The following is a 13660-nucleotide window of genomic DNA, read 5'->3' as shown; positions in this document are numbered from 1 at the left end:
TTCATAAAACGCATTAAACTTTAGTTTACAAAGACGTGAAACTCACCGAGTGGTCTGGGGTGTTCACTGATATTCTCACACAAAAATCGCTGCAAAAGATGCTTTCCAACAGGTTTTATCGTAGTTTTTGTCCAAGTGAAGTCATTGGAGTTGGACAAAAACTACGATAAAACCTGGATAAAACCTGATTGAAAGTACTGAAGTCCAAAGCATTATCACCTCCCTCCAAAGTATTTTTTATCACAGTCTTCCTTTTAAAATATTCAGGTTTATTTTTCCACAAGAATTTAAATAGTATGAGTCGATAGATGAGCAGGTTTTCGGGTTGATAAGGACAAGGCTGGGTAAACAATCCTAGAAATGTCTTCAGCTTTAGATATCAAGACACGACCATAGAGTTACATTTCTTTGTGACCAGCAATTGAAAACATAATTAAAAAATGCTGTCCGTTGTGAAAAATTATCTAAAATTCTATCCGTGGGTGATTTACTTATTAAAATGCCTAAATATATAACAGAACTTTTGACCTTCTATATGACCTTTTTCAAGACTGTGAACGGGTATAATGTCACTTTTATTTCGATTGACTGTGAGACCATTAGAAAATGATTTAAAGCATTCAAAATAACAGGAACCCGTTTCTCATCTTTTAAAAACAGACAGGTGTCATCCGCCAAGTTGACTATTAAGTGTGTTCAGCTACAACAATACCCAGAACATCTACACGGCGAGTAATACTACAAATATTGAGAAACTGTGCGACCAATAAAAAACAAAAATGTCTTGTCTGATCTCTGCACGTCCCTGTGGTTGTTCCAGTGGAGTTTATCAGAATGAAATGCATGTTCGTCTCCTGCAGAGGGCGGTGTTGATGAACTCCTCCTCCTCCTGCACTGACCCTTTGGCACTGACACGACAGCCGTCGGACCGGAAGTCATTCATTTCCAGTGGAGAGTTAGTACGGGAGCTGCGTGGAGTTCCGGTCCAGGGCCATTGAAATACAGAGTTATGACACTTCTATAGAATATACTTCTATATTTAACGGCTCTGTTCTGATCATATGCGTAAGCAGAAATTTCGGATCTGATTTGTTGACATAGCCTATCTGAACTTCTGCGGCTGGACCGAATGCGACCAGTCGACCGGATGTGATGTATTCTAATCAAAACTTTGAGCGCGAAGCTAGAATTACCAACATTTTAACACTTTAACGTTATTCTGTAAACTATATTTCTGTAAAATGGGGGTTATTAATAATTATGGCAGAAATAATTATTTTATATTATATAATATATTTGTATTGATTGGCTCTATAAAATCGACTGTATTTTTATTTCAGATGTATTGAGGGTCATTCGTTTTGTGTGGATATATTCATGCATGCATTACATACATTAAAATCATTCATTGTAACGGTTGCTTCACGACCAATTTCAAAGTTCCGTGCGACTGCCGCTAGGGGGCGAATGCGACAATCGTATGCGAATGACGTGTGCAGTGGAAAGGCGGGGAAATGCGCTCATTTCCAAGGCGTTTCCGTTATCTTGCATCCGCAGGTCACGCTTCTGAGATGATGTGTGCGCGCGCCCTCAGACACAGGATCAGATTCAGTAACATATAGGAAGCGCGCGACTTCAACTCGAGGACAACACTGCGGATTCATTTTAACGGTATGAGCTGCAATTATTATGTGTTTGTTTACTTTATTTGTAAATGTTAGGTATATCCAGTAATAATACAAGTCCAATAATAATAATAATACAAATCAATAATACAAATACAAGTGATTCTATACGTGTGTGTGTGTGTGTGTGTGTGTGTGTGTGTGTGAGAGAGAGACTGTGCTTCATGTATACGTGCTAATGTGTTTTTATTATTTTGCGTGTCTGTAAAGGTGATGTAAACAGTGTAGCATTCAGAAAAATGTCTATAGACGTTCGCCATAGCTGTGAATTGCTTTTCAAAGTAACGTTAATCATCAAAATATCGTTTTAAGTATATCCTAATATCATTTTCACCATGTATTGATGTCATACATTTGCATGTCTATTTGCATTTATTTGCAACATTCCCAATATTTGAGTCCAAAGTTGAACAAGCAGCATGCATTTGTACATTCATACAATACACTCACTGTTTAAATTCACTTTACATTAAATTTGTCTGTTGTCTTTGGTGTTATGATGGCATTTCTAATCTCTTGGCAACTATATAGGCTTGGCACTCAGTAAACTCATGTGTTCGACATCTGTGAGGCATTTCCTGTGATTTGTTTTGCACAAAGAGTCTGTCATTGTCCTCATGTGTTCGTCATGACCTTTAACTTTTCGTCCCAGTTGGACTTCATTTTTAGGTTGATAATATTTTTGAAGCTTGCCCTGGTTTTCTCTTGACCTATTTAGTGTTGAAACTGACATTCTTAAAAAAAAAAAAAAATCTTACTGAAAGCTAATTTTCTGCCATATTATCAACCTAAAATTTGGAACACCACTTGTTCAGATTTTCAGTACAACATGTTTTGAAAATATATGAATAACTACATTTTTACATTGTACATTTTCATAAACTCAAACTTTGTTTCACTTTCTTAATTTATTTCACGTCTACACAAATCTGCCAAATGTCTTCTTTAAAACGAGACCAATCTTACATTCTTTTCCAAAGCATTCTTAAAATTACAACCATTCATGGAATGTGCATTCTAATGTTTATGCCAAAACGGGTTGAACAGCATCATTATGACTTATGACTATGAGATCTATACAGCAGATGATCTAATGTATGTGTGATTCACAGGTCTCCGTAATGGCAGAGTTGCTGCGGGCGCTCCTGAGCGTGGCAGAAAAAGCCGCAAATGTGGCACGCGTCTGTCGTCAAGAAGCGACTCTTTTCGAGCTCCTGGTCCAGGAAAAGACGGGAGCTGACAAAAACAAGAAATTCGTCCAGGACTTCAAGACGCTTGCTGATGTGGTGATACAGGAAATGATTCGCCATGATGTCTGTGCCCAGGTTCTTAAAAATAAAGCTTTCACTGAGATCAAAATTCATTTTAGTCAAACTGATCAGTTTGTGTTGAGGGCTAAACATTCTCCATTCTTGCTTTATACTTATAGTTTCCAGAATTGACTGGCTTTATTCATGGGGAGGAGTCAAACAAGTTTGAGAATGGGCTCGGTGAGTTACCCTGTCATTGTTTTGTATTGTGCTGCATTTTAAAGTATTTCACTATGCAATTATATTCAAATGCCAGCATTCACCACTCATGTGGCATTTAATCTTTGACTCTTTTAGTCAGCATGAAACGGAAGACATGCGATGGTCATTTCTTCCCTACTGTAACGTGTATCCGAGTGGAACGGCTTCTGGGAAAAGAACAAATGTGTGGGGGGGTTAGGGGGTGGCTTGGTTTTGTCAAGTCATCTTCATTTATATAGCGCTTTTAACAATGTAGATTGTTCCAAAGCTGCTTTACAGTGATAATAGGAAATTAAAGTAACAGAGATTGTTTTGGCTTTATGCCAGCTCTAGAATAAAGTTATTTCCCAGCTAACGTTAGTTTTAATTGATTCACTTCCGTCGCAACAATCATTAGTTATTAACTTAGATATTAATAACTAATGGTTAGGACCGCTAACACGACACCGTTTTAACAGAAAACTCTTAAGTTCTCGAAACTCTCGGTCCATAGGGACTTGGTTGGATGGTTTTTGTTGGTGGATTGACAGTTTGCCTCGCCCTGGGCTGGCGCCAGTAAACACCATACACTGTAAACATGTGATCAGAGAAGAAAAGAGATGTCACTGAAAAGGTTGCACTTTATTACCCAGTTATTGTAACTACTATAATAAGTACATAGTATGTACATTGGAAACAGAACTGAAAAATAAAGTGATTAAAGTTACAAGGCACGTGCGTTTATGTGCGCAAATAAATAATTTACAATAAATGCTGCAATATTCCATAAAAAAACAAGAATTGTCCATTTTGATTTCATAGCTAATTTAACTCAACTGGTATATGGAAAGCTGGCATATTGTGGATTGTGTGATAATATAAATAAATATTTGCATGCAGAACAGAAGTTGTTTAAAAGTCGGAAAAGTAGAATCAGATAAAATTATGCGAACGTTAAAACGGGTTAAATTTAGAGTTGAAGTACGGTATGAGGAGGTGTGCTGTCCTTGTAGCAGTGGTATAAGACTATATAATTTCATAAAGGATCCAAGCATTCATTATGGGATTGGCCCAGTACAGAGCCCTGTGGGACGCCCTGTTAAGACGCATGATGCAGAAAAAAAACACCTTTGTAAGTGCTGTCACAGGCACTGTTTACACCAAACTCAAGCAAATGTGTTTCCGATCACAGTTTTTAGCCTGGTTCATGGGGGTGTGTATGCCAGGATTTGATTTGGGGTTATGCAAACCATTTTAAAATCAGATGGGATAAAGCCAGTGGGGAGGTTGTGGCCGCAGCACCTTGTAGGCAAATGGTTGTGAAATCATAGATATCATTATGGAGTATGTGATCAGGATATTGGAGGACCTAAAGAATATTTAGCATGAGATAGTAATGCAAATGTCTGTTTTGAGGTGTTCACAAGATGCCGTGTCATTGTCTTCCACTGTCTTTTTACACCTGCCAACTCGTCACCTTTCTGTGAAATTTGTCATTCTGACATTGAAATAGGCCGTTTATATTATCTAATGAGTTTTTTTTATGAGGGGTTATATGAATGTATATCTGGGAATGTTCAGAAAAAATCCAATTGCTTTTTCTTTTCATCTTCTCACTGTGTGATGCATAATAAAGTAGCGCAGAGATGCTTTGTGTACAGGAGTAACTGCGGTCATTTTTCCATAAGTGAATTTTACATATTTCTACTTTTCCATAAGTGCCACCTACTTTTAGAGAGTGAATTTGCATTTTCATTCAGCACATCTGCCAGTTATATAACATGCATAATCATTTATTAGGCTGAAACGTGAGGTTTATCATTTGTAAAAAATAGTTTTTGTTCATTTGAATGGCAAAATAGTTTATGTGGTCATTTACAGTTTAGGATGTTTCCATGTAGTTTCAAAAGTTTATTTAACTGTCGATTCCAAGCAATTTTTATTATTTAACTGCCGATTCCAAGCAATTTTTAGATTTTAATTTATTTATTTATTTATTTAACTGCCGATTCTAAGCAATTTTTAGATATTTTTATTATTTAACTGCTGATTCCAAGCTATTTTTAGATTAATTAATTAATTAATTTATTTAACTGCCGATTCTAAGCAATTTTTAGATAAAAAATATATATATATATATATATATATATATATATATATATATATATATATATATATTTAACTGCTGATTCCAAGCTATTTTTTGTTTTTGACTGCCGATTTCAAGCAATATTTTTATTATTTGTAACTATGCTTCTGTGATGGCAAAGAGCACTCAAACTCGGAGCTAGTCAATGTATTAATCGAATAAATTGTGGTTGTATGTCCATCAGGGGAGTGTGTCACAGTGACGGTCTGTGCTCGGGAACAGGACACGACTGCTCTGTTGGCTAAAGTCCTGGATGGGGATCAAACCGCCGCGTCCCTCCTGAGCAAAGCCATCCATCAGGACCTTCAGCTCAGGGACGAAACCGCTGAATCCCTGCAGCTGTCGGTCAGCCCAGCCGACGTGGGCATCTGGATCGATCCCATCGGTAATGCATGTGTTATTTATTTTCTGTCCATAAAATTAAATAATTTGTTTAACTTAGATATTTAGTTTTACATGTACAGTATTCTGCTTGGACTGTAACTGCTTAGACTAGTCTTACAATTTAGTCATCTAATCTTTAGTCTTAAAGGAATAGTTCACCCTGAAGCCATCCTAGGTGTCAATGACATTCTTCTTTCAGACGAGTTATCCAAGCTTTAAAATGGGAGTGAATGGGCACAATTTGAAGTCCATACAAGTCCATCTATCCATCATAAAAGTCCATTTATCCAACATAAAAGTGCATCTATCCAACATAAAAGTGCATCTATCCATCATAAAAGTGCATCTATCCATCATAAAAGTGCATCTATCCATCATAAAAGTGCATCTACCCATCATAAAAGTCCATCTATCCATCATAAAAGTGCATCTACCCATCATAAAAGTGCATCTATCCAACATAAAAGTGCATCTATCCATCATAAAAGTGCATCTATCCATCATAAAAGCGAAGCGTTGCGTTCTTGTAAGAAAAATATCCATATTTGAAACTTTATCGACTAAAATAATTAGTTTCTAGTAGACGGAAACTAGTTTCCGGCAACACAAAAGTTGTATGGACTTCAAAAAAATGGTGCCCATTCACTCCCATTATAAAGCTGGGAAGAGCCAGGACATTTTAATACAACTCTGATTCTATTCCTCTGAAAGAATGTCATTTACACCTAAGATGGCTTCAGGGTGAGTAAATCATGGGCTAAATTTCATTTTTGGGTGAACTATCCCTTTAACTTAGCAGCTATGTTTATGCAACCGTCAGTCAGGTGTCATTGCTCAGTAGTTGCAGAACTAGTTGCAGGCATGTACTGGAGATATTCATGATAAAACTATGTGGAAAAAAGTGAATGTGAAACATGACTACAGAAACTGTGGCTGAAACTGGAAACACACTGTTTTGAAACTATTCAACCTGTAGAATGGAAAACAAAGTTCAAACCAGTTTAATGCCTTAGTTTTTCTTAGTGTGTGAATTGTTCAGGTTGTCAACAGATGTATTTGGTTATTTTCTTTGAACAGACGGTACAAGTCAGTACATTGAAGGGAAAGAGGAAGAGGAGCCGGATGAAGGCTTTTGTCCTTCTGGACTCCCGTGCGCTCTGGTTCTGATTGGGGTTTATTTACGAGCCACTGGTCAACCAGTCATGGGTGTCATAAACCAGCCATTCAACCGCAAAGACTCCGCGGGTAAAGGGTAAGATACATGTAGTCACAGCTAAAGGGCTTTATTACACTCTTGTAAATATCACAATTACAAATAAATACCTTAATTATATCTCTATGTATCACTTAAGTGATTGAGTTGGCCACCAAAAATGCAGTTAAAAAATCCAAGTTAATTTTAAGTCTTAATCAAACTATTTGAGATTGGGGAAATTACACTGAGTAAGAGTTTCAACAACTTATTTATTTTTATATATGTCACAGTGAGAATGCACGACGAAACAAAGTAGTATCCAAAATAAATGGTCTTTATTTAATCCACAAAAGAAAACTCAGGAGATCGTAGGAGAAATACACACAACCATGTTAAACTAAGACGATACCGGACCGGTTTTACATGCAAACCAATGGGTCAGTTTAAAGAGCAATTCGCCAAAAATAAACAACAACAAAACTCCCTAAAGATTCATGTAAAAACAGAAAACCGCTTTTGTAGCTTGTCAGAGACGGGGGGAAAAAAATCAAATATGAGAAATGAGGAACTACAAAAATTATTTTTGTGTTACAAGTTTGACCCGAATATTTGTATGTTCAAAATCAGCTGCACAGACACGAAATTAAAACATTCTTGATGTTTTTTTGTTATCACTACTATTCCATACTGAGGTGCAATAGCTACAACTAAGTATAAATAGTATCTAACATTATTTGTGTAAATCCTGCCTTTACATCTGGTCCCCAAGCTTTAAAAGTATTGGTTTTCTCACACTTCTTTTCAGTGCTGCAACAAAATACAGTAGTAATTGAGAGATCCAAAAAACAAACCACCAAAAACATCATTTCACAGACTTTTTGTCTATGAAACTCAAATACATGAAGAGTTTGGTTCCAAAACGCAATAAATCCATTTAGATTAATTTGAGTAAAAGTGTGTTTTCTTTACCAAGAAAGTGGAAAGATGAAAACCACTATTTTCTGTTTCAAACTTTCACATAGCATTTGTAGGTCATAATAACAACAAAAAAATTAAAATCCAGGTTTTGATTTTCAAAGATTTATTATAAAAACGGATTATTTTTTCCCCCAAAATGCAATAAATCCTTTTTTTTTTTTATCTAAATGCAATTAATCCATTGAATCAATATAAAAGTTTTTTTTTTTTTTTCATATTGAAACTGTTGAAAATACACAACAACGTAAGTTTATTAGTATAATATTTTTATTAAGAACTGTAAAGAAGATTGAAAACATTTTTCCTCCTCCCGAGTGCCTCATCTTCTTAATCTTCTCACGTAAATGACTCGATTTCGATGCCTTACGTTTCTCACCCACCGCAGAAACAACCACAGGTTCATCAATGCCGTCCAAATTATTCATTTTTTTATTTGTTTGTTTATCGAAAAGTACAAAATAGATAAGAAAAACTAGGAAGCCGGGTGTATTTAAGGCGCTGCCGTTACTGTTTACATTGCGTGGAATGGTGCGTTGTGATTGGTTGAGAGCGGATATATCGCATTCTGCAGAGAAGGGAGACTGGCGTTTGTTGCGGTTTGGAAAGAAAGGGAGAAAACATGACAATAACACGGCGGATATCGCATTTTACTTAAAATTAAACATCGACTTTTCAATACCAACCAGATACAATACTGATTTTTGTAGTAACTCATTTTTTTTTTAGAAATGGCGTTTATCGCGTTTTGGAACCAAACTCTTCAAATTAAGTATTTATTCTTCAAGTTTAAGTAAACCTTGAGTCTTAAATTTCATAATTTCTCATGTATTGCATGTATTAGTGTTTGACCAGCTCCAATGAAGGTCTTCTGTTTTTACCTGACTCTTTGCTGTTTTACAAAACGGTGATTTTTGGTGAATTTCATGGAAACCATGTCAATTTGAACCCCGATACAATCAATAGCTACTTTTGCACCGACTGGCCGAACGGTTCCAGTCATATTCCCACTTGAGCTTGGTTCGGCAATCGGCACAGCACCATAATGATCCGTTCTCGGCCCGGAAATCTCCGAACGGTTGAACAAAAGAAACCATACCTATAGATGCGTTTTGGAAAGGCTGTACAAATTTGCTTTATATAAATTTGTTTTGTTGCAAAACATTGCCTTACTTCTCTACAGTTCACTTTAATTAATCAGTTTAATAAATTATGCAAATTATTTAAACTGAGGCATTACTTTTTAATGCATAGAGTTTTGGCCCAAAAGTGGAAAAGCGGCTAATGTAAGATAGATGTGTTTCGGAAAGGCTTCAAATTTACGCGTCAAAACGTTGCATGCACGTTTATGTGAAAAAAGTCACAAAACCAAGAAGAAATAAATTGTTTAACCACTGCTATGGGAGTGTGGGCCAAACACACAGTAAGAGAGATTGAAGCTATCATGACCCAATAGGTTACTGTATTACATAATGTCACGTTTGTCCTGATTGTAGATGGAAAGGCCAGCACATCTGGGGCGTCTCGTATGGAGATGTGAACGTGTGCTCGTTCACCCGGCCGTCGGATCCCGAGAAGAGCGAGTGTTTGTCGGTTCTGCTGAGCTCTAGCGAGAGACCGGCTGTGACGAGCGCGCTCGCGACGCTCCCCAACGGGTCGCTGCTGTACGCGTCGGGCGCGGGATACAAGCTCCTGTGTGTGGTGCGGGGTCTGGTGGACGTGTACGTGCTGTCGGAGGGGAGCACGTTTAAGTGGGACTCGTGCGCTCCTCACGCGGTGCTGCGGGCGCTGGGTGGAGGCGTGTCGGATCTGAGCCAGTGTCTCACGGGTCACACCACTCAACTCACATACCACCAACCACACACACACAGTCAAGGGGTGGAGCGGTGGGCCAACCGAGGAGGAATCATCGCTTACTTGGACTCCAGCGTGATCGAGAAAGTCGTGGAGGCGCTTGCTGGAAAGATATGACTAAGAAATTATGCAAGTTTGTATTTTATTGCATAATTCTAGTTTCATAATGTATAGTCACATATTCAAATGTTTATTTAAAGCTGTAGTTTTTGTTTTTTTTAGGAAGAAAAAAAAATATAAATATATATACAAAGTTTGGATTTTTGGGAAGAAATTTCATTTTCAAGAGAAAGGGGAAAGGGAAGCAATCACTCTGTTTCATTACAGATGATTTCACACACTTTAAAGTTACTTGAGACAAAAGGAAAGCTAGAAACTGACAGTTCTCTGGGTTTGGATTGTCATGCGTAACATGGATATTCATGCCCTTTTATGGTGATGTTTTTGACTTATTTTTTCACTCTGAGAAAGGCAGAAACATTACGAGTCTCTCACCGGAACGACGTTTGGCCTGAGTTTGTACTTCACCGTCTCATTCTAAACCTTCACGGACATTTAATCAAACATTCTGCAAGAACTAGACATATTTAAGAAATATTCTGAAATATTATTACAATTTAAGTTAACTGTATTCTATGTGAATAAATTGTAAACTGTCATTTATTCCTGTGATCAAAGCTGAATCTTGTCATTTTGATTAAATAAATGCAGCTTTGGTGCATGTAGAGCAAAAACATTGCTTTACGTGCAGCAACCTTTCTTCAGTATTTATGGGATATTATGTTCAAAACTTATAGCTGTAACAGTCTTCATTATGTATTGAGATATTACAAAATTAAGACTTTTAAAAACAGAGCAAAGGAGCTGATGGGGAAAGTGTGAAACCGCTCAGAGGAACATTGATGCCCTTTTATGTGCAAAAAGATCCTCATTTAATTCTCTCCTGGCTTTGTGTCGGTGCTTATGACTAGAAAAGGATCCAAAGCATCACTTCACACTACACATCATGTGCTTGAGTCAATTTACAGCAAATACTGAATAAATCTAATCAAAATGGTGGTTACAAATCACATTTTCACATTAACAAAACCCCTTCGGCTGTTCTTTAATGTGTCAAAATATCCACAATCAGCATTGGGGAAATGTACTTTTAAAAGCAACGCATTACTCTTTTTGTGGCCTTGCAGGTTTTTTTTTTTCTAAGCGTTTAACGTAGTAATGTATTCAACCACTATCTATATAACATCCACCTTCAGTTTCTTTTAAAGACATTTAGAATATTATATTCTGAGCACTTGAATATTTCATTAGAGCGATGTACGGCATACAAAAGATCTCTTAACATTATGAGTTTTATGTAAAACTCAAGTAACGTGCATTACGTAATCAGATTACTCGTTGCATCAAGTAATCTGATTATGTAATGCACGTTACTTAATGTGTTCCACCCCCACCCAACATTGTCCAATATTTTTGCATGAAGGGTAGATTGAAATTAAGTTTAATAAAGTGTAATGAAGTTATTTGCTTTGCAGAAGACAAACAAATGTTAATTTGACAATTGTTTGTGGTTCTAAATGGTACAATATCACCAGGACACAAGTCTAATATATTACAGTCCCACCCAAAGAAATCTAGCCAGCATAATCTTACATTACACCAAACCGAGCAACCGTGGACAAGAAGGCCAACGATACCAGAATGATCAGTTAAATATGCATCTTTAAAAATGTATAAAAACAGATTGATTGTGCTAATTTTATCTTGTTCTGTTCTTAAGTTGAAAGTGCGCAAAATGAATGCAAATATTACGGTTTTTGATTCAAGCATTCAATCCAATGTTACCCTCATGAAGGCATATTTTGAGCAGAACCAAAAGCATTGAGCTGCATATGGGCTTTAATGATTCTGCGTTGACCTATTGCTCTTCTGTCAACTTAGATTTGTACGGAAGCGTATTGCATTCACTTGAGGAAAAAAAATCTACTGTTTTTCTGAATTAACGAGTCAATTATCTCAGAATTACGAGATAATTTTTCATGGAAAAAAGTTTTTGCTCTGTTTTTCTGAATTAATGACTTAATTATCTTAAAATTATGAGTAACTCAATTCATAAAAACAGAGTGAAACACATTTTTTCAAGAAAAATGTATCTCATAATTCTGAGATAATTAACTCGTTAATTCAGAAAAACAGCAAAAACTTTTTTCCATGAAAAATCCTCTTAATTCTGAGATAACTCGTTAATTGAGAAAAACAGAGTATATTTTTTGTGAATGCAATACGCTTGCAAAACGCTTCCGTAGATTTGTAACAAATTCAATGAATTAAAGTAGAACGATATTACTAGAGCAGCGCTTTAATGTGGTACTGAATATTTACTTTACACTAGAGTTTAATGCAGAAACGTTATACTTGCACACGCTCAGGAGCAAAGCAAATGAGAAAATCAGTGTGTCCTGCACAATATAACCACTTTAATGATTATCTGAATCTAGAGCATTTTCTTGCATATACATTTAGATCACTCTCTACAACACCATCCGCCTGGAATAAACCTTCATATAATCATGAAATACATTTGTGCCGACTTCAAACTGCCTGCTGAAACTCTCCTCGAGTGCAGTGGACGTGATGGATGCAATTCCCATCATTTGTTCCTAGAAACAGTGAGTGGAATATTGCAAACAATCAAGTCACATGTAAAAAAAATGTACAGCTGCAATCGTCAAACGATAAAAAGCAATGTCTGAGTTTGTCGTTCAGACATGTTAATTTAAAAAGTGACCCGTATTTTGTTGAAAAGTTCAGTAACGCCTTAACATCAAGAGGAAGTTTAGTGCAATAATAAACGGTCTAGTGGGTAACACTTTACTTGAAGGGGTGTGCATGACACCTTCATAACCATGACATATGTCATGATGAATATGAAGTAGGGTTTATGCATGTTTATGACAACTGTCATTAAGTGTCTTTCGCTCAATAATGACATTTTGAATGCAAATATGACATTAAGATGTCCATAACATCATAACCTGTCAGTGTCTTTGTCATGACAACTTGACATTAAATTAAGTTAAACTGTCATGTGGTTGGTTTTGACATTGGCTGTCATAAGGCCATTATAACTGTGTCATGAATATTTTTCTTGACCTCAACTACAGTGGTACAAATGGAATTTGTCATTAAACAGTTATAATGGCTTCATGACAGCCAATGTCAAAACCAACCACATGACAGTTTAATGTAAAGTTAACCAATAAAGCTAAGTGGTTTCTTAAGTTTGATAATTAATCTGCTATGTCATGTTTATGACAGGTTGTGTTGTCTTAGTAATGTCAAGTTGTCATGACAAAGACACTGACAGGTTATGATGCATTTGTTTATGTCAAGGAGTCATAACAAAGACATTTCAAACAACGTCATATTTGCATTAAAAATGTCATAACTGAGCGAATGACACTTAATGACAGTTGTCATAAACATGCATACAACTTCCTTCATATTCATAACATGTGTCATGTCATGGTTATGAATGTGTCATGTTAGTCTTATGCACACCCCTTCAAGTAAAGTGTTACCGTCTAAGGTTTTATTTCTAGTATGCCACTTCAATTATCAGCTGTGAATAGAAATTAAAACAGCGTAACTGTTGTTAATAGAAAGTTTCTGCTGTAAAAATATCAAAATCAACTGTCTGAAAGGTAAACGTTTACAAAACTGAAATTTACCCTAAACCGTCGGAAGAAATGGAAACCGTGATTTAGTTTAGGTCAACTATAGTTACAGTGTGGTCAGTCATTTTTAGCCTTCAAGATAATTTCATCGGTAAACGTGCTGCCGTTTTATCATCCAGCTTTTAACCACATTAAACCATTATTCCCATCGCTACGCTTTTCACAGTGGAGTGACAGGCTTAAAGATCATT

At 36.4% G+C, this 13660-nt stretch overlaps 2 protein-coding genes across 2 annotated transcripts in view; both read left to right on the top strand.

The window, feature by feature from the left end:
* suox (sulfite oxidase) overlaps positions 1-13660 on the top strand; it is a 137058-nt gene that overhangs the window by 30530 nt on the left and 92868 nt on the right. The window lies entirely within an intron of this gene.
* inpp1 (inositol polyphosphate-1-phosphatase) lies at positions 1459-9880 on the top strand. The gene is made up of 6 exons (XM_056252450.1): positions 1459-1671; positions 2798-3010; positions 3115-3175; positions 5509-5709; positions 6786-6960; positions 9375-9880. Exons 2-6 carry the CDS (start codon positions 2807-2809, stop codon positions 9847-9849), a joined length of 1116 nt encoding a protein of 371 aa, XP_056108425.1. The 5' UTR covers positions 1459-1671; positions 2798-2806; the 3' UTR covers positions 9850-9880.

This window comes from Rhinichthys klamathensis, unplaced genomic scaffold (assembly GCF_029890125.1).
Source record: "Rhinichthys klamathensis goyatoka isolate OS25496 unplaced genomic scaffold, OSU_Roscu_1.1 h1tg000095l_1, whole genome shotgun sequence".
Taxonomy (NCBI): domain Eukaryota; kingdom Metazoa; phylum Chordata; class Actinopteri; order Cypriniformes; family Leuciscidae; genus Rhinichthys; species Rhinichthys klamathensis.
Note: the sequence above shows the minus strand (reverse complement) of the source record. Positions and strands in the feature narration are given on the sequence as shown.

Bases quoted from the DNA above. Each gene is read 5' to 3' on its own strand.
- inpp1 (XM_056252450.1), top strand. From the start codon at position 2,807: ATGGCAGAGTTGCTGCGGGCGCTCCTGAGCGTGGCAGAAAAAGCCGCA. The intron at 3,176-5,508 runs GTGAGTTACCCT...TATGTCCATCAG, and splicing joins CAAGTTTGAGAATGGGCTCG to GGGAGTGTGTCACAGTGACG. The intron at 5,710-6,785 runs GTAATGCATGTG...TTCTTTGAACAG, and splicing joins CATCTGGATCGATCCCATCG to ACGGTACAAGTCAGTACATT.